The following is a 23386-nucleotide window of genomic DNA, read 5'->3' on the forward strand; positions in this document are numbered from 1 at the left end:
TGGGGTTTTAGAACTAAAATCCTTAATCCACACTAGATGGCAAATGCAACCCTTAGAAATTGTTTTTCTGGCCTTAAGGTAAGAGACAAACCAACCTATAGGCGTTGAGGTGCTACTCTACCACTCTATGACTAGTTCATTCAGAAACTGGAATTTAACAACTCTGGTTCTACAGTCGACTGAGGCATAACAATAATGTAACTAATCCATGTTAAGGATAATTTCAAAATCAAGCATGCCAAACTCTACTAGATCCATTATGATGACTTTCTAAAGTAATTGAGACTGGCGATTTCTGTATACCCATTTAGTTAAGACTAACTCACCAACAGAGTAGAGACTGAAAAGAGTTCTAATAGGATTTTGGGACTGACATCAAAATTCAATGCAATATAACGAGTCACGAAACAAAGTGTGTCCTTTAGATCTAGCTAGTAATGTATAAACATCAAGTCAAAAGACACGTAACATACTAATGAATACATCAGGGGAGTCTTCATGATCTTGTCGAGTCTACAAAGCATAGGACATATTCTGGCATTGTCTTCCACCTACACTAGATGAGGCACCTTACTGAGTCTGGCAACCTGTTGGAGCTGCTAAAGTGTAACATCCGACAATTTAAAAACGAATATGAAGAAGCTTGAAATTTGGAAATAGTCATTTTTTTGAAAAATTTAAAATCTGGAAATTTGGCTAAGTGTGGAAATCAGTGAGTTTTTGGCCAACTTTGAGCAGTCATAACTCCTAGCTCAGGATGAGTTAGGAGTATTTCCAGTTATGGTTTCGAAGCTTGTGGAACGATCTTTCCAACGCCACTGAGTTTGCTCGATTCCGAGTTCGTATGAGCGAGTTATGATCTTTGAAAGTTGGGCAGTTGGCAAGGATTCCGTTCCGGAAATTTAAGGGCATTTTAGTCTTTTCACAAATCATTTCTTTTGAGCTTATATTGTTGTATTAGGCTGATATTTGGATCATTTTTTCCCATTTTGAAAGAGAAAGAGTTAGGGTTCAAGAGAAGAAGAAGAGAAGAAGGAGAAGAAGAAGAGAAGAAAGAGGAGATCAACAAGATTTGTCAAGATCATTGTGGATTTTCGTCGGGGGTGATCCCTATCAAGGTATGTGAGTCTTTAGTGTGGGTTTATCCTTTCCCCCCACATACCAAGCTCGTTTTTATGATTTGAGAAGAGATTGGATTTGTTGTTGAAGTTGTTGAAGTTGTTAGTTGTGGTTGATGTTGTTAGTTGTGTTGTTGAAGTTATTGTTGGTTGTGGAACAGGATTGGGCTGTGTATTTGAGTTGTGATCTATTGTATGTTGAGATATTAATGATCCTTAGTGTTGGTTGGTTCATACCCCCACACACCAACTCGTTTTTAATTTCAAGAGAAGATTTATTGGTTGTTGAAGTTGTAGTGGTGTTGTGTTGAAGTTCTTGCTGATTTAGTACAGATTTCTGGCTGTGATTTTTGAGTTGAATCTATTGTATAATAAGGGTCTTTATGATTCTAAGTGTTGCTGCTGAAACCTTGAGGTTGAGAGGGTTTAGAATTGGAAAGAAACAAGGGGAAAAAGTCGGATTTTTGGGGAAAAAGGGGCTGGGCTGTTGCACCTCTCCTAGTGCCAAGGACACCAATCCTTCCCTTTCATTCACCATTTTTTTTTTCATACATGTTCCTAGGTATTATACCTATGTTTCCTAGTTGTTTCCAACACTCCAAGGTACTTCCAAAAGTCAAGTAAAACTACAAGTCAAGTGAAGTTAGTTTCCAAGTCAAGTGAAGTTAGTTTCCAATTCAAGTGAAGTTAGTTTCCAAGTCAAGTGAAGTCAAGCTTAGAAGTAAGTAAGTCAAAGCAAGTCTTTAAGGTTTTCCAAGAGTCTTCATTGAACGTTTTAACTTCATTCTAAGGCTCAAGTTCCAAGTTAAGTATTGAGTTTCAAGTCAAGTCAAAAGTTAAGAGTTTCATGTTAAGTTAAGAGTTTCACATCAAGCCAAGAGTTCAAGTAAAGTAAAGAGTTTAAAGTTGAGTTCTTTTCTCAAAGTTATTAGGGAACTATGTATTCCCAAAGAAGTTTTAAAGAAATATTTTTTTTACATTTAAACAAGGTTGGAAACTGAGATTTCCAAAAGAGCCTTCGGGTTAGTTTTTGAGTATTTATCTCATATCAGCAGGAATAAATATGTTTTAAAAACATAAGAGCCAGTACACTTTTGGGAGTAGTATCGAGCACCGAATTGGGGGAGCGTTCAAAGAACCCACAGCCCCCATAGAACCATGTTAGCCACCATGGGTAGAAAAGGATCATACTTTTTAGATGAATCCTTTTCAGATTAGACTAGTGGATCCATTAGGCAGTTCAGGTCTTATGCTTTTGGCCGGGTATAAGATGCTCTGGCAGCGTGAGGACGATCGCTGTATCATCACTATAGCTCTTATGTGATGGTTGTCGGTTAGAGAAACTCCCACAGCAGTTATTGTATTTTTCATACACAGAGATTATTGTATTTTTATATACATCAGTTCATTGTATTTCTATATACATTTCAGGCTTATTGTATCTTTGTATACACACAGAGTTTATAACATGTTTTAAACAGTCTTTCTTTATATCACACTTGTTTTAAATTGCCTTATATTGAAGAAGTCAGTCAGGTTGAGTTGAGTTGAGTCAGGTAAGCTATTCAGTTTCTTCCAGATTTCCTTCTAGCCTCTGTTGCTTAGTTTTCCAGCTTGCATACTCGTACATTCCATGTACTGATGCCAGTTGGCCTGCATCGTTTGATGATGCAGATTCAGGTACCCCGGATCAGCATCCTGCACGTCGTTGATCCAGCTGAGCACTCCAGAGTCAGTGGTGAGCCTTCTTGCATTCCGGAGGACTCAATTATTTTGTGTTCTTAGTTTTTGTTTTATTAGGATGTTGCGGGGTCTGTCCCAACATCCATCTCAGTATTTTAGAGGCTTCATAGACAGACAGTCAGTCAGTTAGTTTTGAGTCTCTCATCTATATATATATGTAAATATTCTATTTTGAGATTCGAGTTGCCTTTATGGCCATATTTTATAAGTTAAGTTGTTTTGTAATATTGCATTGCATTGAGTTATTCTGTTGAGGTTTCCGCTGAGTTAAGAAAGCCAGGCCAAGGGTTCGCTTGGGGCCAGAAATGGTCTCCGGGTGCCGGTCCCGCCCAGGGTGTAGGCTCGGGGCGTGACATAAAGGGTTGGTCCGAGTCTGTTGGTGAATATCCTTGACCTTACTTGAGACCACTAGGCACTCCATCAGTCCTGCTTTCCACATCCAAAGTAGCTGCCACTATCAGCCATGCACACTTTTGGCAAACCCAAAAAGTACAACCACTAGTGACACTGCATTGGAACTTAGGGCTTGACACCCTATCTCTATTCTCATATCTGAAATTAGGTATTGGTCACTAGAAGAGGATGGGACTATACCTGAAAACTTTTAATGCAATTGAGAGTGATTGCCACAGCCTGATTTGGCTAAGAGTAGTCCACGCTATCTGTTCTAGCCCTCTTACTCTCCCTAACATTCTCTTTGGCTTTCTCTTCTTTAATATGTTGAGCATGGATCATCAATATGTAAATGTCCATCTCTTTGATTAACATAACAACCCTGCATTCCTTGACCACAGTCTCAAAGACACCCGAAACAAACTTACTCATATGGGCCCTAGAATCGTCCACCATAGATTGAGCGTACTTGGAGAGATATGTGTATTTCAATAAATACTCATTCACCAGCATCATGTTATCCTATTTCAGGTTGATAAACTTCTAGACCTTGATCTCCCCTAGCTCAAGTGGAACCTATCTAAAAATGCAGCCACAAACTTCTCCTAGTCCGTTGGGCCTACATTAACACCCCTATCATCTTTTCATTGCTTGTACCAAATCTAAGCTACTCCTTTCAACTGGTAAGCGGCTAAGTTTGCACTCTCCACTAATTTGACCCCCAAAATCTATGATCTTCTTATTTCCATCAATAAACTAGGTGTTCATGGCCTGATCTAGAACTTGAAAAGCAGTCATGAACTCATCATTAGAAACTTGCTCGTTCAAAGAGTCTGCTGGAGCTGGTGGTGCTTGCTAGTCTTCATTCATGTTTTCTTGACGTAAGCACTTCTGGGAGTCGTGGTTCTGTAAACACATAAAGAATGAATTAAAACATAAGAAGGTTAAATAGAGTTAAACTCTATCGCACAACTAAGAGTATGAAAGTAGTGAAGTATTTCCTAAAATGTTTCATAATCTCTCGTCAATAAATGTAGCACGCTTCACACCCATGAACCAAACGTTACTTAACGCGACTTTCAGACACCCTAGGACACTTGAAACTAATGCTCTCATATCAAATTTGTTACTACCTGAGACTACCGCCTAGTCGTAACATAGTGCTTAAAGTCAAAAGTGATCCCATGCTAATTCATAGTCTAGCATGACACATGATTATCATAATCAATAACTGAATGCAAAAACTAATGTTGAGAGATTTGAAGTGTAAAACTTAATACTCAAAGAGAAATCTTCTATTCATAACCCAAGATCAAAATGTCTATCTAACTGTTTGTCTAAAGACTTTACTAAGAAGAGTTACAAGGACAATCTCCCATCTTACTCTCAATGTCTAATAATTGAAATAACTAAATAATTGAAGTAAAGATAAAGGTGGTCCTCAAAAGATGAGGACTCACCTATATTGATGTTGAGCTGACTGGAAATTGTACTATTCTTGAGCTGGATATTGAGCGTCTGAATCTATATTATAAAACAAAATAGTGCAAAGGGTATGCGATCAGTACTTTGAATGTACTGAATATGTGAGGCATGCATGATAAATCACTAAACTGAGCATGATAAAAAATATGAGATACTCAACTGAATTACATAATCTGATGCAATGACCAAGTAGTAAAACATGCACTAATAAATATTGGAATAGAAATAACTAACTACAAGACCATGCAATAACTGAGACTAACCTGTGGGAGCTACTAATAATCGACATGGAAGTTTGATGTATAATACTCATGGAAAATGGTCTAATATACCTTGCTAGGGTAAGGAGGCTGATCTGAGATAATGTGGTAGTACTAAGCTGATGTCCATAGAGGACTAATGAGTAGGTCTTGTTTGATCGGTAACCCATATAATCCTACAATGGCACATAATTCTGGAACTTAGGGATTGCTAATAAAGGTCTCAGTCCTAACTGACGGGTGAACCTTCATTCCTAAATCCATTCAATGCTAAGTAATTTTCCTAATTGAATGTACCTTGACAAACTGAGTAATACCGATAACTTAATAGCTCATAAATATTAAAATTGATATTGTCACAATCCAAAACCATTGGATCGTGCGGGCACCTATTCTAACATCTAGACAGGAGAACCCTTACCACCCAATTTAAAACTAACAACCCGCAGAAGTATAATAAAGTTCAACTCATCACTTATTTAATTAAGAAAACAAATTGTCACCCTTAATAAAATATATGGTCTTCGAAAAATACTCGAATCCCTTCCTAGGAACTAGTCTAAATAGGTACAAGAGCTTCTAAGAGAGTACAACATATGAAAAATAAGACACGACTCCCACCATAGAAAGGATGAGTAGAAGTTGTTAGAGATCATTGTCGTTTTCACCTATGAAACATCACCGGCCCATCAACCAGACTATGCCAAGTGGCATAGCAAGAGTAGTATCAGTACAAACAACTTATATTGGTAGATATCATCAGTCGACCAAATCCACCACACATAATAACATGCAATTAATCAGAAGAAAATATAAGACTTAAACTATCCATTCCTGGCCCTTTAGCCATCACCCTTATTACCGAGTACCACCACCTTGGATTCACATAATATATCTCCAAGTGACCCACCTCATTCTACTACCAACTCCTCCACTAAGAGTCATTTCACCTATCCAACTTACCATCGCCTAACCCTTCTATCACATAATGACTTCCCAAAACCACCACTTTGCTAACACCCAAGTCTTTCCTACTGAATTTATTCCTAATCTCAAATTCACCAACCAACTCTATTTTCCAGTAAAACTGTTAGCCATCACCCTTAACTTAACCCACATAAGTTTCGACACTTCCTCAAGTAACCCGGACTATCCTAAGATTCCTGAAACATTGTCTATGTTATCTAACATGAAATCGAGGCCTACACAAGAACTACACCAGTTTTTAAATACACCAATTTAGTCACTCAGGGACCCAACACGTGATAAATAATATGTAATAATTAAATCGGTCAACTCACGGCACAGAGGAAAATTAAACATGTACAAGGCATGGTACTCGAGTCAATCTTTAATTAGTAATTTGTACCGATGTGGTACCCGAGCCAACCATGTAGATATCTTGTACCAGACATGCTACTTGAGCCAATTGAATATCTATCAGGCTTGGTACTCGAGCCAACTAGTATATATCATGTACCATGTGTGGTAGTCGAGTCAATCGTTAGTATGTACTAGGCGACCCAATCCAACTGACAATCACAATCACAACACATAAGTTCATACTTGTACACCAAAGTAAACATATTCATTGCATGAATTCTTTGTATGTATTCATTGCACGAGATTGACACAATCAGTTATTTCAAATACTAACAAAGCAGTTTGCAAGCATAAGTAACATAAACGAGAATCAAACAACTATCACCTACTCTAAAAAATTCATTCCAATCCGCTTCCAGTACATAATTCGATTACCCACAAATCACCTCCCCCAGATAACACCTATAAATCATCATAAGGTCCACATTAGTTAATCAAGTTCATTACCATCCCAAACAACAAGTAGCAACACATTAACCATCCAAATTTCGTGCCTGAAGGCCTAAACATGTAATCTCCTGAAAACTTACAGGGTATTATAAAATTAAAGACATGTCCAATTACCCAATTAAGTCTAGCCTACCAGGATGTCAAGCAATTATTGAAGAAATCTGAAACACGAGCTTCTGACTCCGTGAAGGCAAATCCTGACAGACTAGATCGTGATTATGTGGTTTTGGCCTTCCTTACACTGAAAGGCCTTCCCTATATTGTTCCCAATCTTGGAGAAGCTTGGGAGGATTTTTGTAATAACCTCTATACAATTTTCAATGAAAAGTGAGAGGAAAAATAAAAGAATTTGTGTTTTCTAGGGTCTCGTTCCGTCATTCCTCTATAAAGGGAGTGCCATAGAGTGAAAATTACCGCTATGACGGGATGACATCAACCTGGATCAAATTTAAATTCCATTTTATCGTGTCACTACAATTTAAATTGGTGGGGTATTTCAAAAGTTTTCAAGATTTCATGTTAGGTACCTTTTAAATAACTACTGAATAGGTCATTATAGATACTTAACTGAAATATAATTTATCTGAAAGCATCATATGTATGTAGAATTGATAGACTGAATATTTAACTAATCATGATGAATTTCTACTATCCAGAGTAGAAATCATACAATTTAGTTATCATAGTTTTAAGACATAGGTTTTCCCTATTCCAAGGGATCATAAGGATATCTATATATATTTATACTGAAATAATTAAAAACATGTAATTAAAATCATTCATGAAGAATGGTTGAGATAAAATGAAGAATATGATTTTCATATAAACCTAGTTTCTGTAGAAATAAGAGATTGAAGAACTGGGTTTTTTGGGACTCAATCGGTGAAAGGATACCCATTAATGAAATTTCACATACTGGAGTCGAAGCCTTAACTTGAATCCTTGTACTGAGACTTGAAGCTATGAAACCCTAGTTCTTGCTTGAGAGGAACCTTGAGAGTAAAAAAATTGATTTATGAGTATTATGGCGTGAATGGTACGGTTACATCGACTAAATTTCCATTAAACCCACTTAGAATTGGCTAAAATGACATAGTATAGGGATTAAAAGATTGAGAAAAGATCAAAATAATCCTGAAAGAAACCTGACATTAGCGGTTTTCACGAGGTCATCTATGATCCATGGTTCCATCTACGGACCGTAGATTCCGTCCATAGAAATCAGGCTAAATGTTTAAGTTTTTGAAGTTCATCTACGAGACCCATTTACTGTTTGTGGTTCCATCTACAAATCATAAATGTGGTCCGTTAAAATCAGCAAGAACTGAATTTTAGAATTTGATTTCACGAGATCATCTACGACCCATAAAAGCATTTATGATTCATGGTCCTTTCTTGTGATACTCTGACTAAAGTTCAATTCTTTGAAGTTGATCTATGAGCCTCATCTACAATTCGTGGTCTCATCTACGGTCCGTAGATGTTGTTCGTGAATTTCAGTTTCAACAAATATTTCAACTTCTCAATCGAACTTGAATTTTTGAGGTATTACATGATGCCATTCTAATAAGTAGAACCAATACAACATATAATCTGCCATACAAATTTAGAATATGAACTACAAATATTTGATTTTTAGAATTCTTGCAGCTTTTTAAAAAAATGATATCTATTCTTTATGTGAAATATTAAATATTGCATTATTAATTCTGTAACTCAATTTTTTTACTCAGATTTTCATATAATTAAAGATTTAGGCTATATCTAAATTAATTGAGTACTTACATACCAGCGTGAATTGTAGCCCACTCTTACAACAGAGTTTCATTGTCAAACAAAATGATATTGTTTCTCTTTAATAAGTGTGCTGAGTTATTTTTCGTGTTGCAGGAGGAATGACTAAATTGCATCTCATATAAAAGGAGAGGCAACTAAAGAGAAAAATTGATCATCAACTAACAAACACAAAGAGACATGTATTAAAGGATTAATTCACATTCAAATAGAAGAAGGGAGGAGGGTTGGAATATGGTTGTGTACTTGTGTATGGGAAAGAATGTTATGGAAGAATTTATAAACTTGTTCTATATTTAGGTTTGTTCTTTGTATAAAAGTGTTTCTTGTTTTAATACTAGTATTACCCCTGACAGTAGTAATTGATCTGCTTAAATTGATATTATTCACCATTAGTAGAAGAACTGAAATCACTTACTTTGATTAATTAAAGATTACGTATAACTAGTGAGGTATCATAGGGACAAAATCAAAATAAAACTATAACACATGGACGGAAATAATTATATACTCTATACTCCATGTTTTCATGTTGTAGTGATTTTACCTTAAACATATAAATAAAGAAAACAACTCTTATAGAAAATGACACAGCCATAAATAATTTATTAGATAATCATGCTTGAAATTGATAGGATAAAGATTTCATAGCACTAGGTTTCTCAGACAATTTTATCCATTTTTCAACATTACTTTTACACTTTGTTACCTTCTCATTTTTTAAATATATAAATGATAATTAGTGCAAATATTAGTTGAGGTAGGAAAACACTAGTAGTTGTGGAGATCGGTGATGATTTCATTTTAATATATTACTAGTGATTTATTTGACTTTATCGGTAAAATTATTGAAAATTTTACTTTTGCTTATTTTCTTAATAATAAAATTATAAAATCAAAGTTACATGACATATATGTCCACTAAATTCATGAGAGCTACGCCTCACCCCATACCATATAAAAACACCTTCACTACAAAAAAAATATTTCTTAACGACAATAAATATACACATTAACTAAGAGTGTTAAAACCTTTATCGACATTAGTTAATTGTCATTAGATCTAATGTTACTATAATCTTTAGATACATTTACAAAAAATATTAATTATCACTAGAAAAATATATATAGCAACAATGAACTATTATCGTTAATTAATTATCGCAAACAAATTATTTTTCATATAGTGCCTACCTCCCTCTGCTTATCAAGTGGGTTTTCCGTAAAGAAAATTACTGGCTAGCTAGAGGGAGATCTTTCTTACTTCTGTATTTCCACATGAAGAGTGGTGACAAAAGCATTGACTATTTGTCAGTTCTTTTGGATTTTTATCCTCATTCACACCAAATAGTCTTCATGTAATTACCAATCCCAATGTCCCTCAGTAATCGGAAAGCCAAAAAGAGAAAAAGGAAAAAATACATTTCCTCCGTCTCATCTCAGTTGATTAGTTTATTAAAATAATTATTTCATATTAATTATTTACCTTATTAAATTAAAAAAACATTAATTAATTCTTTTATATATTATTCTTGCAATAATTTTTTTTAAAGTATTCATATTTGTTGTAAAATTCTCAAGAAATTTTTCAATGAGTGAATTAATAAAATTATCTTCTTATTTATGGTTTTTTAATATACGTACAAAAAAGAAAATGATAACCTAATATGAAACAGAGGGAATAATGGAGTGTGAAAGACAAACCAAAATTGGTATGGGCGTGAGGGAAACCAAGAAAATTTCCCAGATCTGAAAGCACTATATATGACATTTCCTTCAAATGGATTATATAAATATCTAAAAATTACTAGATATAGGACCCTGTGCCAGCACAGGGCCCAATATATATTATTTTTTTATTTTAATTTATGTCATATTATGGAATTTGAGAAGTTATTGAAATTTGTATATTATTTTAAAAATATTTTAAATTGTTAGCTATTGTGATTTGTAGTACTTTTTTTTAACATAATTTTGAAAATAATATTTATTACTCTCTTTGTTCTAATTTATGTGGCAGATGCAGAATTTCAAATATTAACCATTTTTTATATGTCTCTTTAATATATTAAGTTGTTAATTATTGTATTTTTTAGTACATTTTGAACCTAATTTTTTAATAATATATGTTATTTGCCATGTCTCAATTTATGTGGCATTAATTGATAGATTTGTTGGAGTCGAGAGATTTATTTTGTTAATTATTGTAATTTATAGTTTCTTTTTCGTCAATTTCAAACAATATATGTTGTTAATTGATAGATTTTTTGGAGTGGACTATTTTTTTTATTAATTATTGTAATTTATTGTTTCTTTTTCGTCAATTTCAGACAATATATGTTTATTATATAATCCATTTTATGTGGTACCAATAAAATTTAGAGAGTCAATTGAATTTTTTATATAAGTTTTAAATAATTAAGCTGTTAATTATTGTAATGTATAGTATTACTTATATTATTTTTAAATATATTTAAATATTATATGTTAGGTTTTTTATCCTAATTTATATGGCGTTGATAGAATTTAAAGTGTCAAATAATTGTTAATTATTCTAATAGATAATATGGAGTATTTAAGTCATTTATAGTATAGTAATTAATATAATATGTAGTATTTAAGTGGAAGGTGGTGGGGCCCACTTATATAGTTTGATAAATATATTGGATATTAGTTGTGATTTATAGTATAGTAATTAATAATATATAATATGTAGTATTTAAGTGGAAGGTGATGGGACCCACTTATATATTTTATAAATATATTGGACATTAGTAGTGATCTTATTGGACCATTGGTAGTCATTCCTAGACTCTTCTATAATATAGTAATATACAGACACTATAAATTTCTTTAATATTATCAAGTTATTAAAAATATAATTACTCCTCTCATTTCTTTCCAATTTAAGTGTGTTAACACAATGTTTAAGAAATAAAGATATAAATATATATTTTTAGATTATGTGATCTTAAATTAAAGTTATACGTAATTTTTTAAATTTTGTAGTCTTTTACTTGTTATGTATTATATTAAAATTAGACGACATATTTAATATAATCGAGACATATTTTTAACAAAACAAACAAATAAAAGATGCTTAAATTGAGATGGAAAGTACATATATTACAATAACATTGTAGACGATAAAATCCGCGTCGAGAAAACAATAATCAAGAACGAAAAAATATCGCAACAATCGTATTCATTATTTCAAAGTGTGAGTGTTACAATCTCTATGGTTCCTCGGAATTTGCCTTTTCAGATATAATTCAAGGGCTCTTGAGCTTGATCTTGGATTTGAGAGCTTTAAAGCTTGTTCTTGAATCTTCGATGAACTTGAACTTTATCTTGATCTTGACTTTTATTTAAATTCAAGGGCCAATTGCTTGTTCTTGAATCTGATGGTCTTGATCTTGATCGTTCTTGAACTTGAATGCTTGAATTCTTAAACTTGTAGCTTATAGAGAATTTTATGGCGTTTGTACCACGGGCTTTCTCTAGCTTCTTGTTTAGAATTTTCAATCCCTTTTCCGAATTATGAGGACTCCTATTTATAGTTTTAGAATAGAGAAGTTATGATTGGAACAGGATTCCCTTTGGCCAATCAGATTTAAGTGACATGACATATGAACCTTATGGAGCGAGCTTGTCATTTTTAACACATGTTATGATCCTATTGGCTTCTTGATTTAACTTGGCATGCCACATCATTTGATACTTGGCACCAAACTAGGCCTCTAGGATGAGATGTCATTGGACTTAGCAGATTGGGCTCATATATTGTAACTCAAATCAATTAATTTGGACTTTACTTAAATTAATATTTATGAGACTTAAATAATTAACTCAATTATATTAATCCACCATATTTATAAGGATCAATATATCTCGAATTTAAATAAATTCATATTTAATAAATTTTAAATAATTACAAACCTATCCAATAAAATTAGAGATATTTATACACATATCTTACTCATATCTCAGTAAGGTAAAAAACAAAAGCAATTGAAAGGTTGTTCAAGTGGCACATATCAAGCAAATTTACACATTACAATAAATTAAAAATATATTAATAATTTAATTGTTTTTGACACTTATAAGTTGATTTTTTTTTTTCCATTGTCCCGGGGAAAATTCTAAAATTTAGCTAGTAAGAGAGAGTCAACTAAACTTTTTCTAGTGTTCACTTTTGATGTGTTAACTTGTGAGGCTTTGATAAGTCCACATTATTGCTTATTATCTACATTTTTTTCTTAGCTTCTCTCTTATTCTTTTTCTCATAACCTTTTTAGTTCCTTTTTCTCTTTGTTCACTTTTTCAGCTTTGTTTGGTGATAAACAAAAACCCTCTTTTTTTCCTAATAAGCAAACATGCAGAATCCCTAGAGAGAAAAAAGTGAATATTATTTCATGAATTTTGGGGATTTTCTTGACAACAGTATTATTGGTGATGGTAATGGTGGTGGTGCAAGAATCGTTACGAATAGCAACAACATGAGAAGCAACAATAACATGTCAATTAGTACAAATTTACCATCACTTGCCAAGTCGATGTTCAACTCTCCTCGACTCTCTCTTGCACTTGTATGCCAAAAAATGAAAGTCTTTTTTGGTATTCGAATTCTTTTTACTTTTGTTCTAACCCAAACACCTTTTTTTTTTTTTTTTTTTTTTTGGTGAGAGCAGCAAACAGGAAGGGAAGGCGGCCCCGGTGGAGTTGCAGTAATGGCTGAAGAGAACTACTACGAAGCTAATGATAATAATAATAACATTATTGGTAGAGGAAATAGAGAGGAAGAGCAAGCTGAAAGTAGATCTGGAAGTGATAATTTGGAAGTTGCATCTGGAGATGATGAAGATGCTGATAATGACAAACCACAACGGAAAAGGAAAAGATACCACCGACACACTCCTCAACAAATTCAACAACTTGAATCGTAAGATCGATCATTAAATTATTTTCTTCATAACAAATCATAATTTTCTTTAATAATTCTACACTTTTACAGACTCTTTAAGGAGTGTCCTCATCCCGATGAGAAACAAAGGATGGAATTGAGTAGAAGACTTTGTTTAGAGACAAGACAAGTTAAGTTTTGGTTCCAAAATCGTAGAACACAAATGAAGGTAAAATTCATCGAATTGGATAAAGATGCAATTATTACATTAGTGTTGAGTAATTTGTTAAAATTTATTATTGCACCAGACCCAACTCGAACGCCATGAGAATTCGTTTCTACGACAAGAGAACGATAAACTTCGAGCTGAAAACATGTCGATAAGAGAGGCTATAATGAATCCAATTTGCACAACCTGTAGTGGTCCAGCAATAATTGGTGAAGTATCTTTTGAAGAACAACATCTACGGATCGAGAATTCCAGATTGAAAGATGAACTTCATCGAGTTAATGCACTTGCTGGCAAATTCATAGGCGGGCCCATTTCATTACCATTGCCTAATTCTACCTTGGAACTCCAAGTTGGAAACAATGGATTTAGAGCTAAACCTGATTTTGGTGTAGGAATTTCAAATCCGTTGCCAGTATTGCCTCATACGAGACAAACAACCGGCATTGAAATGTCATTTGATAGATCTGTGTATTTGGAGCTTGCTTTAGCAGCTATGGATGAATTAATTAAAATGGCAAAAACTGACGATCCTCTATGGCTAAGGAACAGGGAATTATGTGGCGGAGAAGTATTGAATCATGACGAGTACATGAGGAAATTTACTCCTTGTATTGGTTTGAAGCCGATTAATTTTGTTTCCGAGGGTTCCAGGGAGACCGGCATGGTAATCATCAATAGTTTGGCTCTTGTTGAAACATTAATGGACTCGGTCAGTATTTTTGAACCCTCTCCTTAATTAGTCGACTATAATTTATTTGAAATTGAAACGTAATTATTGTTAGTTTGAATATTTGACAGAACAAATGGGCAGAAATGTTTCCTTGTTTGATTGCAAGTACATCAACAATAGATGTGATATCAAGTGGTGTTGGTGGAACTAGAAATGGTGCACTTCAGCTGGTAATAATTAATCACTTTTAGTATAATGCTATTTAATATAGGCAATCTCCAATTAACTAATTTTGGTAAAAATGTTCCTATATTGAATATGTTTTTAATTATTTACTCAGATGCGTTCCGAACTACAAGTGCTCTCACCATTAGTACCCATCAGAGAATTCAAATTCCTCAGGTTTTGCAAACAACACGCCGAAGGAGTTTGGGCTGTTGTTGATGTTTCCGTTGATACTATAAGAGAAACAACGAGTTTTCCAAATTGCAGGAGATTGCCTTCTGGATGCGTAGTGCAAGATATGCCCAATGGGTACAGCAAAGTAAATTTCTTAAAACTCTCTTATGATTATGCATTTATCATCAAATTTAAAATAGTAATCGAAAAAATAAAATAATAAATTGCTTAAATTAAAACTTGAACTTGTGTTAATTTATTACACATATCCAACTGTCATCCAAGGGTAGGTGTCCTTGCCCTTTGATGTTTAATGAGTTTGTTAGGATAACTAATGCCTCCATTTCAAAATATTTATTATATTTTTTTTATACAGTTCCTAAGAAAATACTACTTAATTAGCAAGGATATTTGATAATTTTATTTTTATTTCTATTTTTATATATTTTATATTAATTTGTCAAATTTCTTGAAAATAACAAATAGAATGACAATTTTGTTATATAATCTTTTGAATATAATACTCCCTCTCATCCAATATAGATGAGTTGTTGAAACTTTTTGTAAGTTTCAGAACAAATGAATTGTTTAAAGTTTTAAAATGTATTAATTATTTTTTTTCAAAATCGTCCTTCTTTTAATGGAGGTTTCAATTATTTTTAAATTTCAAATAACGACTATTGCTATTTTTAAAAAGAGTTTGGGAATCAAAAGAATAACATTGACAAAGTACTCTTTTGATTAATATCCTAGATATTTTTCTTAAAAGGTGTGTTTTATCCTAACAATTTATTTATATTGGATTATAGGGAGTAATTCAATGCTTTGAGAAATGTATTAAAAAATAACTATATCAAATAATAAGAGTAAATTAGAAATTAAGCGATAAATTACATTTTGATTTTTCACACTGAACGAATAAAAATGAAAATATATTTTTAATAGAATAGACAAGTAAAGTACAGATCAATATATTACTCATTAAATATTAACTCTTTGTTTTATAATTGAGGTGTTTGTAGCATTTAGGACAATAACTATTAAGAATAATGTAAAAAAAGTTATTCCCTCTTTTCAAATATATGTGACATTATTTTCTTTTTAGTATGTTAAAAAAAAGTCACTTTTCTATAGTTAAAAATAATTTGACTTTAAAACATGAAATAATTTATAATCATATAAATATTTGAGATTTATTTTAGACCGTGAATTTAAAAGTTTTTCTTTCTTTTTTAAATTTTATGTCAAATCATATAGTGCCACATAAATTAAAAAAAAAGAAATACTTAATTTTTGTCTTGAATTTTTAAAATAACAATTATTTTAAAATAAATATTTTTAATAAAGACAACAATTGTTTTTTGAAACGAAGAAAGTAGGACATTAAACTTGAAGTTTCACCGAATCACTCACTAAACGACTAGTCTTTCGGTGAAGATTTGATCACAAACAAAGAGAGTTTTTTGAACCTTATCAAAATGTTTTTCCAAGGACCAAAAATTTTTCGTTAGGAAAAAGTATTTTCCTCCGTTCATTTTTAGTTATCATAATTTTCTTTTTGTGCGTCAAATTATATGAATTTTGACTAGTATTTTTAGATATATTTATTCATCCTATTGATATGAAAAAAAAGTTGCAACTCATAGTACTTTTTGTGTAGTTTTTGAAAATCTATAATTTTATTTTTAAAATATTGAATTAATCTAATCTAATTTAGCTTTGATACTAAGTTAAATTAACTCTCGAAAATCACAACATGTTAACTAAAAACGAACGACGAGAGTATTTAATTATTTTAATCTTCAAAGTTAAGCAACTTTCCTGCTTAAGATCAAATTAATAATGATAATATACTACTCCCTTGGGTCTGTTATACTTTGTCAGGGTTAATATATTTGGTTCAAATTTCAAAATATTTGTCTTTTTTAAAAAAATATATAAAAGAATTAATCATCTATTTAAATTGTATGTTTACTTCAACAAATGTAGAGATATTAATATAATGAAATAATATTGTATTAAAGTGAAACCAAGCAATAAATATGAGCAATTTAGTTAAATTATATTTTTTTAGTAAATATTTTCGTAAGCATGTTGCAGGATACAAACATGATAAACAAAATGGATGGAAGAGAGTATTATCATAAAATGTGAAAAATCAAGGTTATAATTATAACAGTTACTTATATTTTTGGCCTTTTGACACATTACTATATCATATAATTTAGAAGAAAAATGCATGCAGGTAAGTCTCAATACTTGAATAATCAATGTATTTGATCTTTATATTCCAATCTCTGATTCTGTCTCGATCAGTACCATATGTCCATATTAAATTCATCTAACTATGTATTACCTGGTTCCAGCATTATGATGTGTTTGTTTTTCTACTTAATTAGTGAAGTAGAGTACCTTTTAGTCAAACCCCCAAGACCCACTATTATTTTGTTGTCACGTGAGTATCTAAAAGATATTTTTTTTATACGCCTTGATATATGTCATCATCAATTTCGTGATTCAGAACTGATATAATGATATATATATCATTTAGTATAAATATAAAAGTGATTCATATATACTTTTATACTTATATTTATGATTTAAATATTTTATTTTCATCAAATCGAAGTAAAATAATTTTAAACTGGAGATGATTTGTGTAATTTATTGATATTTATTACAATGTATATAATATATATATAGATTACATGGGTAGAACATGTGGAATACGACGAGAGTGTAGTTCATCAGCTTTACCGTCCATTGATCAGTGCCGGCATGGGCTTTGGTGCACAAAAATGGGTTGTTACCCTCCAACGCCAGTGTGAATGCCTTGCAATCCTCATGTCATCTGCTGTGCCCTCGAGGGATCACACAGGTATATACACTGACAATATAAAAAATTATTATACTTTTAGTATAATTTAACTAATTTAGGATTTAAATAATTGAAATGCAGCATTAACACCAAGTGGAAGGAGGAGCATGTTAAAGTTAGCACAACGTATGACCAACAACTTTTGTAGTGGTGTTTGTGCTTCCTCCATACACAAATGGAACAAACTTAATTGTGTAGGTAATAATGTGGAGGATTATGTTCGTGTTTTGACTCGAAAGAGTGTAGATGACCCCGGTGAGCCACCGGGGATTGTTGTAAACGCTGCAACATCTGTTTGGTTGCCTGTTTCCCCACAAAGACTTTTCGATTTTCTGCGTGATGAACAGCTGAGAAGTGAATGGGACATACTCTCAAATGGTGGTCCTATGCAAGAAATGGCACATATTGCTAAAGGACAAGATCATGGCAACTGTGTCTCCCTCCTTCGTGCTAATGTAAGCGTTCTTACCTGATATAATTTGAATTGACACAAATTTTTTTTAAAAAAAAATTCTAAAATTTGTGATCTAATATAATTGTGTAATGTGTGTGCATATAAAATGAAAAACTGGTAAATGATTTGACTTTTTTTAAACATGAAATGCATTTGTCTTTTCATTAGAAAAAGGTTAAATTGAAAAAGACAAATAAGGAATTTTGGAAGTATCTGTGAGGACAGTTGATTGCAGATCTGGGCTCTCTGCCCTAGAATTTTCACCTAGTTACCAAAAGTCAAAACACATGACACTTGCTAATGATTCTTTTATTTTAATTTATATTATTTTTTTAATTTTTTTTTATATATAGAAAATACATAAAAAAAATTTAAAATCTTTAATTTTACTGTTACCCCATAATCTTAATGAAATAATTTATATTTACACAATATCTATTAGATTATAATTATATTTTTTGAAAAAATTAAAATTTTATATCAAATGAATTTATGAACGGAGAAAGTACTTTTATGGGTCAGCCTACCATGATGTCACATCATTTCCATGAATAGTTGAATCACATGCCTTGTTCTATAAACAAATACGGTAAATATGTATTTTAACTTGGTCTCACTTGACTTGCACTATAAATTTTGAGTATGTATATAAATAGATATTTAAATTTATATAAGTAAATATATATTTTCTTCCTGACATCTTACAATTCACGTTCTACGTGACAAGTTATATAGCTTCATATGTGTTATATCATGTATAATATGTTTATATATTTATTCAATTTTATACGAATTCAATTATATCTATTTGTGCACACTCAATCAAATAGGTGATGAACGCGAGCCAAAACAGCATGTTAATTCTTCAAGAAACTTGCACAGACGCATCAGGGTCGCTTGTAGTATACGCGCCAGTTGACATACCGTCAATGCATTTGGTAATGAACGGTGGAGATTCTGCTTACGTGGCACTACTCCCTTCAGGATTTTCCATAGTACCAGATGGGCCCGGGTCTCATGGGCCTAATTTGGTGAAAAGTCTTAATAATGGGCTTGGTCCAGGCCCAGATAAGAGAGTAAGTGGGTCCCTCTTAACTGTAGCTTTTCAAATATTGGTGAATAGCTTACCTACAGCTAAGCTAACAGTGGAATCTGTTGAGACAGTCAATAATCTCATCTCATGCACTCTCCAAAAAATCAAAGGAGCCCTACATTGTGAAAGTTAAATTATTTATTTTCTTTTTTGCCCTTATTATTTATTTCCTTTTTTGCCCTTTTTAAAAATAATTGGACTATAAGGAGCTGAGTCAAGAACGAACCACAAAAATAAAAAAAGAAGAACTCTTGTAAGTGTTAAGGGCCCGAATTGATAACTCGGATTCTTAACACAATCCAAGAGTGGTGGTTCGGGCATTGACTTAGGAATTAGGAAGACCCTTGAATGTTCGCTTATGCATATGGGGTGATTTGAAACATGAAAGTGTAAGGGTATGTTAATTTTAAGTTTGAGAGGGAAAAATAATTTGAAAGTTTGAGAGGAGTTGTTTAGTTGTGTTGTATCCTAAATTTGTCTCATTTATTTTGGTAACTCTTTGTAACAACATTGTATTCTTTAGAAGCTATAGTTTTGAAACTTGTACACTTGTTTGTTACCTAATGGCGAGTCATTATGGCTCTTGTTTGGTTTGATCTCGAACTAATATATTTACATTCATATTATTTGGATGATTGATGTTTTATAACATATACATGTTTGTTTGAATGATTTCCAAGATATTGTTCCTCCATCAATAGTGAAAACATATCCACTCGTGGATTTAGTTTCAGTTAACCCAATAATTCAATTTGCATCACTATATCCTTCAACAATTGTTGGATATTTGTTGTAATGCAAAATATAGTTTTGAGTGTCTTCTAAGTACCCCAAAACCCACTTCATTGCCATCCAATGATTTTGACTGGGATTACTTGTGTATCGACTCAGTTTACTTATATAGCATGCTATGTTTGGTCGTGTACAATTCATGACGTACATCAAACTTTCCAATACTCTAGCATAATTCAATTGAGACTGACTTTCACCTTTATTCTTAGCAAGATCAAGGTTCACATCAATTGGTTTCTTTTCCCTTTTGAAATTCAAGTACTTGAACTTTTCAAGTACCTTTCAAATACAATGAGATTAAGAAAAATCTAGACCATGAGGAGTTTTATGAATCTTAATTCCCAATATCAAATCGGCAACTTCTAGATCTTTCTGATCAAACTTACTGGCGAGCATATGCTTAGTAGATTTTACATTAGCAATGTTGTGGCTCATTATCAACATGGCATCCACATATAGGCATACAACGACCTCTTGATTTGGAATGTCTTTTGTCATGACCCAAAGTAGATCCTAGGCATAACATGACCTATAGAACCCTAAGAGGCCCTACACAAGCCACTTAGCATACATCATACAAGATAATAGAATTAAAGACTTTAAAAGATAGCATTTCATACATCAATGAAAGTTTGACAAGTGGAAGGCTAACATAAGTCTCAAAGTCATCTAGTACATCATAAGAAAAGTGATTGGGACATAAACCATACATCACATACAAAGTCTGAAAATGGAAATGACATAAAAGCAATAAAATAATCTTGGCCCTCAAATCATGAGAACTCACCAATCTTCAAAAGCTCAAAAGGATCAACTAGCCACCAATATGGGAAGTAGGAGCGTCAGACTCTACATTAGTGAAACAATGTAGGCACAAGTATGCATTAGTACACGCAGTGTACTAAGTATGATAGCAATGCTTAAGAGTTATGAAATCATGCTAAAAAGTCTTTACATGACATGCAATGACTAAGCTAAATCATAAAATAACATGTTAGAAAATATAAGTCATAATCATGGTCACTGCAAGCTAAACCTCTTTAACACACTTATGAAATACTTTAGAAAGTAACCTTAGTTCATTATTGTTGGACGTTTGCCATTAACCGACATAGACCACATGTGAACAACAACATGGAATCCGGTGTCTATCCTACACCGAAAAGAGATGCCCTTACTTGCCAAGGTAAGAACCATATGATTAAGCTAAAGTGGATCCACTAGCTAATGTCTATCTAAGTCAAACCTATGGTGGCACATAGTTATGGGATAGGGATATTAGCTACTAGAAACCCGACCTCAACTAACGAGAGAGCTTCCATCTCAATATCCTCTCGGTGTTAAGAATAAATCCCACATAATAGTCATTAATCATAATTTATCGTATTATCCATGGAAAGGCACAATTAGTAACCAATCCAAGCTAGAGTTCATTTAAAATAGCTCCTTAATATTAATTCAACTTAGGTGAGAAAACCTTTCAACCTTATGAATCATTTTAGGAGAAAAACTCTTTCACAATAACAACAACAACATCAATGTTTTATTCTCAAAGCAACCTTAAATAATTTATATCGATTTCAAAAGGAACATGCATATATTCATAAATTCATCTTCGATAGTTAATAATCTTAACCATGTGTTCATAGTCTAAAATATGAGTCATGAATGGGTTCATGTGATTTCAACACAAAAACATACAATTACTTCAATCCATGTATAAAAGAATAGAAACCAATCAATTGACTCATAATTGAATGGAACCAATGAAAATTGAATAGAACCCACTTGAATTGAGAATCTATTTTTACAAAATTGAATATTTTAGGAACCCTATGAAGGAAAGGACTCCAAAGGTGAATACTAACATACCTTAGCAATAAATGCCTACAATCAGTGGTGAATTGGAGTTCTTCAAGCCAAACCCTTGCTTTTCCTTCATTAGTCCTTGAGGGGAAATTTGAGGGTGATCTTGGAGGGGATTTCAGAATTGAGAAGAAAGGTTTAGAATGGGTAGTTTTTAGGCTTAAGGGACTCATATAAGGCTTAGGATTAAAATCAAAATGACCTAGTTTAGGCATTAATCAATTAGGAAAAAGACTTAAAAGTCCTTAAAAATAAATGCCGACCCATTCTTACAGTTTGGACCTACGGTCCGTAGAACCTTCTATGGACCGTCCTAGTAAAACGTATAATCGATCAAAGACCCTAAATTTGGCCAAATTTTGAAGGACACAATCTACGACTTGTATGTCCTTCTACATACCATAGATACTAACTGTATAACCCAATCTTAAGCTTTAAAATTTCACTAAGTCTGAGAGTCACCTACGAGACCTATCTACAACTCATACATGGGATGACGGGCTGTCTTGGTGAACCGTACAAAGGGTACTGAGACTTGTTTTGAAAAAAATAATTTCTCCCTTCCTACGATTGCTACCTATGGCCCCTAGAAGATTCCACGGTCCATAGATGAGAACCGTAGACACAACGTGCAACCCAAAAAATCATTTTCTTCCTTTTCCAAATTTCAAGGTGTTACATCTTTAATGTAAGCACATTTATCACATTCATTGTTCTTAAATCCATTTGCTCACATGGTTTGATCAACCTTTACATGAATAATTTCTTATCTGCAGGGGCTGGAGCATATGATGCAAATAATTCTTTATTGTCACAAACATGGTATGAGGCACCAGAATCTATCCATCATTTTCTTGGATTTTCAACCAAGTTGCATTCTGAAAGCAATGCATAGAGATCATCTATCTCTTTCTTTGGATTCAACCAAATTTTCTTGTTCCTTCTTCTTATCCTTCTTAGAAATCCGACATTCATTAGTCCTTTGACCATGTTTGCCACTATTGAAGCAATTTCATGTGAACTTCTTCTTAGGAGGATTGCTCTTCGGTCCAGATGCTTTTTTTTTCTTGAACTTGTGGGATCTTCTTCAACAACATTTGCTTCGGATATTGCTGAATTACCAAGTAAACCTTTTTTTATGTGGCCTTGTTATCCTCTTTGATTCTCAGTCTTACCATGATATCTTCAACAATCATTTCCTTGCGTTTATATGTTTCAAGTAGTTTTTGAAGTCCTTCCACAACGGAGGTAGCTTTTCAATAATGGCTGTCACTTGAAAAGCATAATTCACAACCAATCTTACATCAAATATTATGTGAGTATTAAAAATAAACTTAACATGTTCAACATAGGTATTATATAAAGTTATACCTTCAGCAAGGAGATAATAGATTATAACCTGCAACTGCTGAACTTGGGTGACAACAGTCTTATTGTCTATCATCTTATAGTCTAGAAATTTTGGCACTGTGA

At 32.7% G+C, this 23386-nt stretch overlaps 3 protein-coding genes across 5 annotated transcripts in view; 2 read left to right on the plus strand and 1 right to left on the minus strand.

The window, feature by feature from the left end:
* Positions 1 to 23386, minus strand: part of LOC125839081 (actin-depolymerizing factor 10-like) — an 858671-nt gene that overhangs the window by 789267 nt on the left and 46018 nt on the right. The window contains exon 1 of one of the 2 annotated variants that reach the window (XM_049518063.1): positions 7967 to 7971. The exons of the other annotated variant lie outside the window; for it this stretch is intronic. The gene's annotated coding sequence lies outside the window, so the exon portion shown is untranslated. Of the gene's footprint in view, positions 1 to 7966; positions 7972 to 23386 lie in introns of those variants that run through there. 2 annotated transcript variants of the gene reach the window in all.
* The window catches only part of LOC125839078 (peroxisomal membrane protein 11C-like), a 485045-nt gene that overhangs the window by 350219 nt on the left and 111440 nt on the right, over positions 1 to 23386 (plus strand). The gene's annotated exons all lie outside the window — the stretch shown is intronic.
* Positions 12986 to 19388, plus strand: LOC125839047 (homeobox-leucine zipper protein ANTHOCYANINLESS 2-like). Its single transcript, XM_049518029.1, has 9 exons — positions 12986 to 13215; positions 13318 to 13568; positions 13641 to 13758; positions 13838 to 14470; positions 14560 to 14661; positions 14772 to 14975; positions 17534 to 17708; positions 17790 to 18163; positions 18993 to 19388. Exons 1-9 carry the CDS (start codon positions 13042 to 13044, stop codon positions 19386 to 19388), a joined length of 2427 nt encoding a protein of 808 aa, XP_049373986.1. The 5' UTR covers positions 12986 to 13041.

Source organism: Solanum verrucosum, unplaced genomic scaffold (assembly GCF_900185275.1).
Source record: "Solanum verrucosum unplaced genomic scaffold, falcon-dt-bn FXZP01000163.1, whole genome shotgun sequence".
Lineage (NCBI taxonomy): Eukaryota > Viridiplantae > Streptophyta > Magnoliopsida > Solanales > Solanaceae > Solanum > Solanum verrucosum.

Bases quoted from the DNA above. Each gene is read 5' to 3' on its own strand.
- LOC125839047 (XM_049518029.1), top strand. From the start codon at position 13,042: ATGAATTTTGGGGATTTTCTTGACAACAGTATTATTGGTGATGGTAAT. The intron at 13,759-13,837 runs GTAAAATTCATC...TTATTGCACCAG, and splicing joins ATCGTAGAACACAAATGAAG to ACCCAACTCGAACGCCATGA. The intron at 14,976-17,533 runs GTAAATTTCTTA...ATATATATATAG, and splicing joins TGCCCAATGGGTACAGCAAA to ATTACATGGGTAGAACATGT.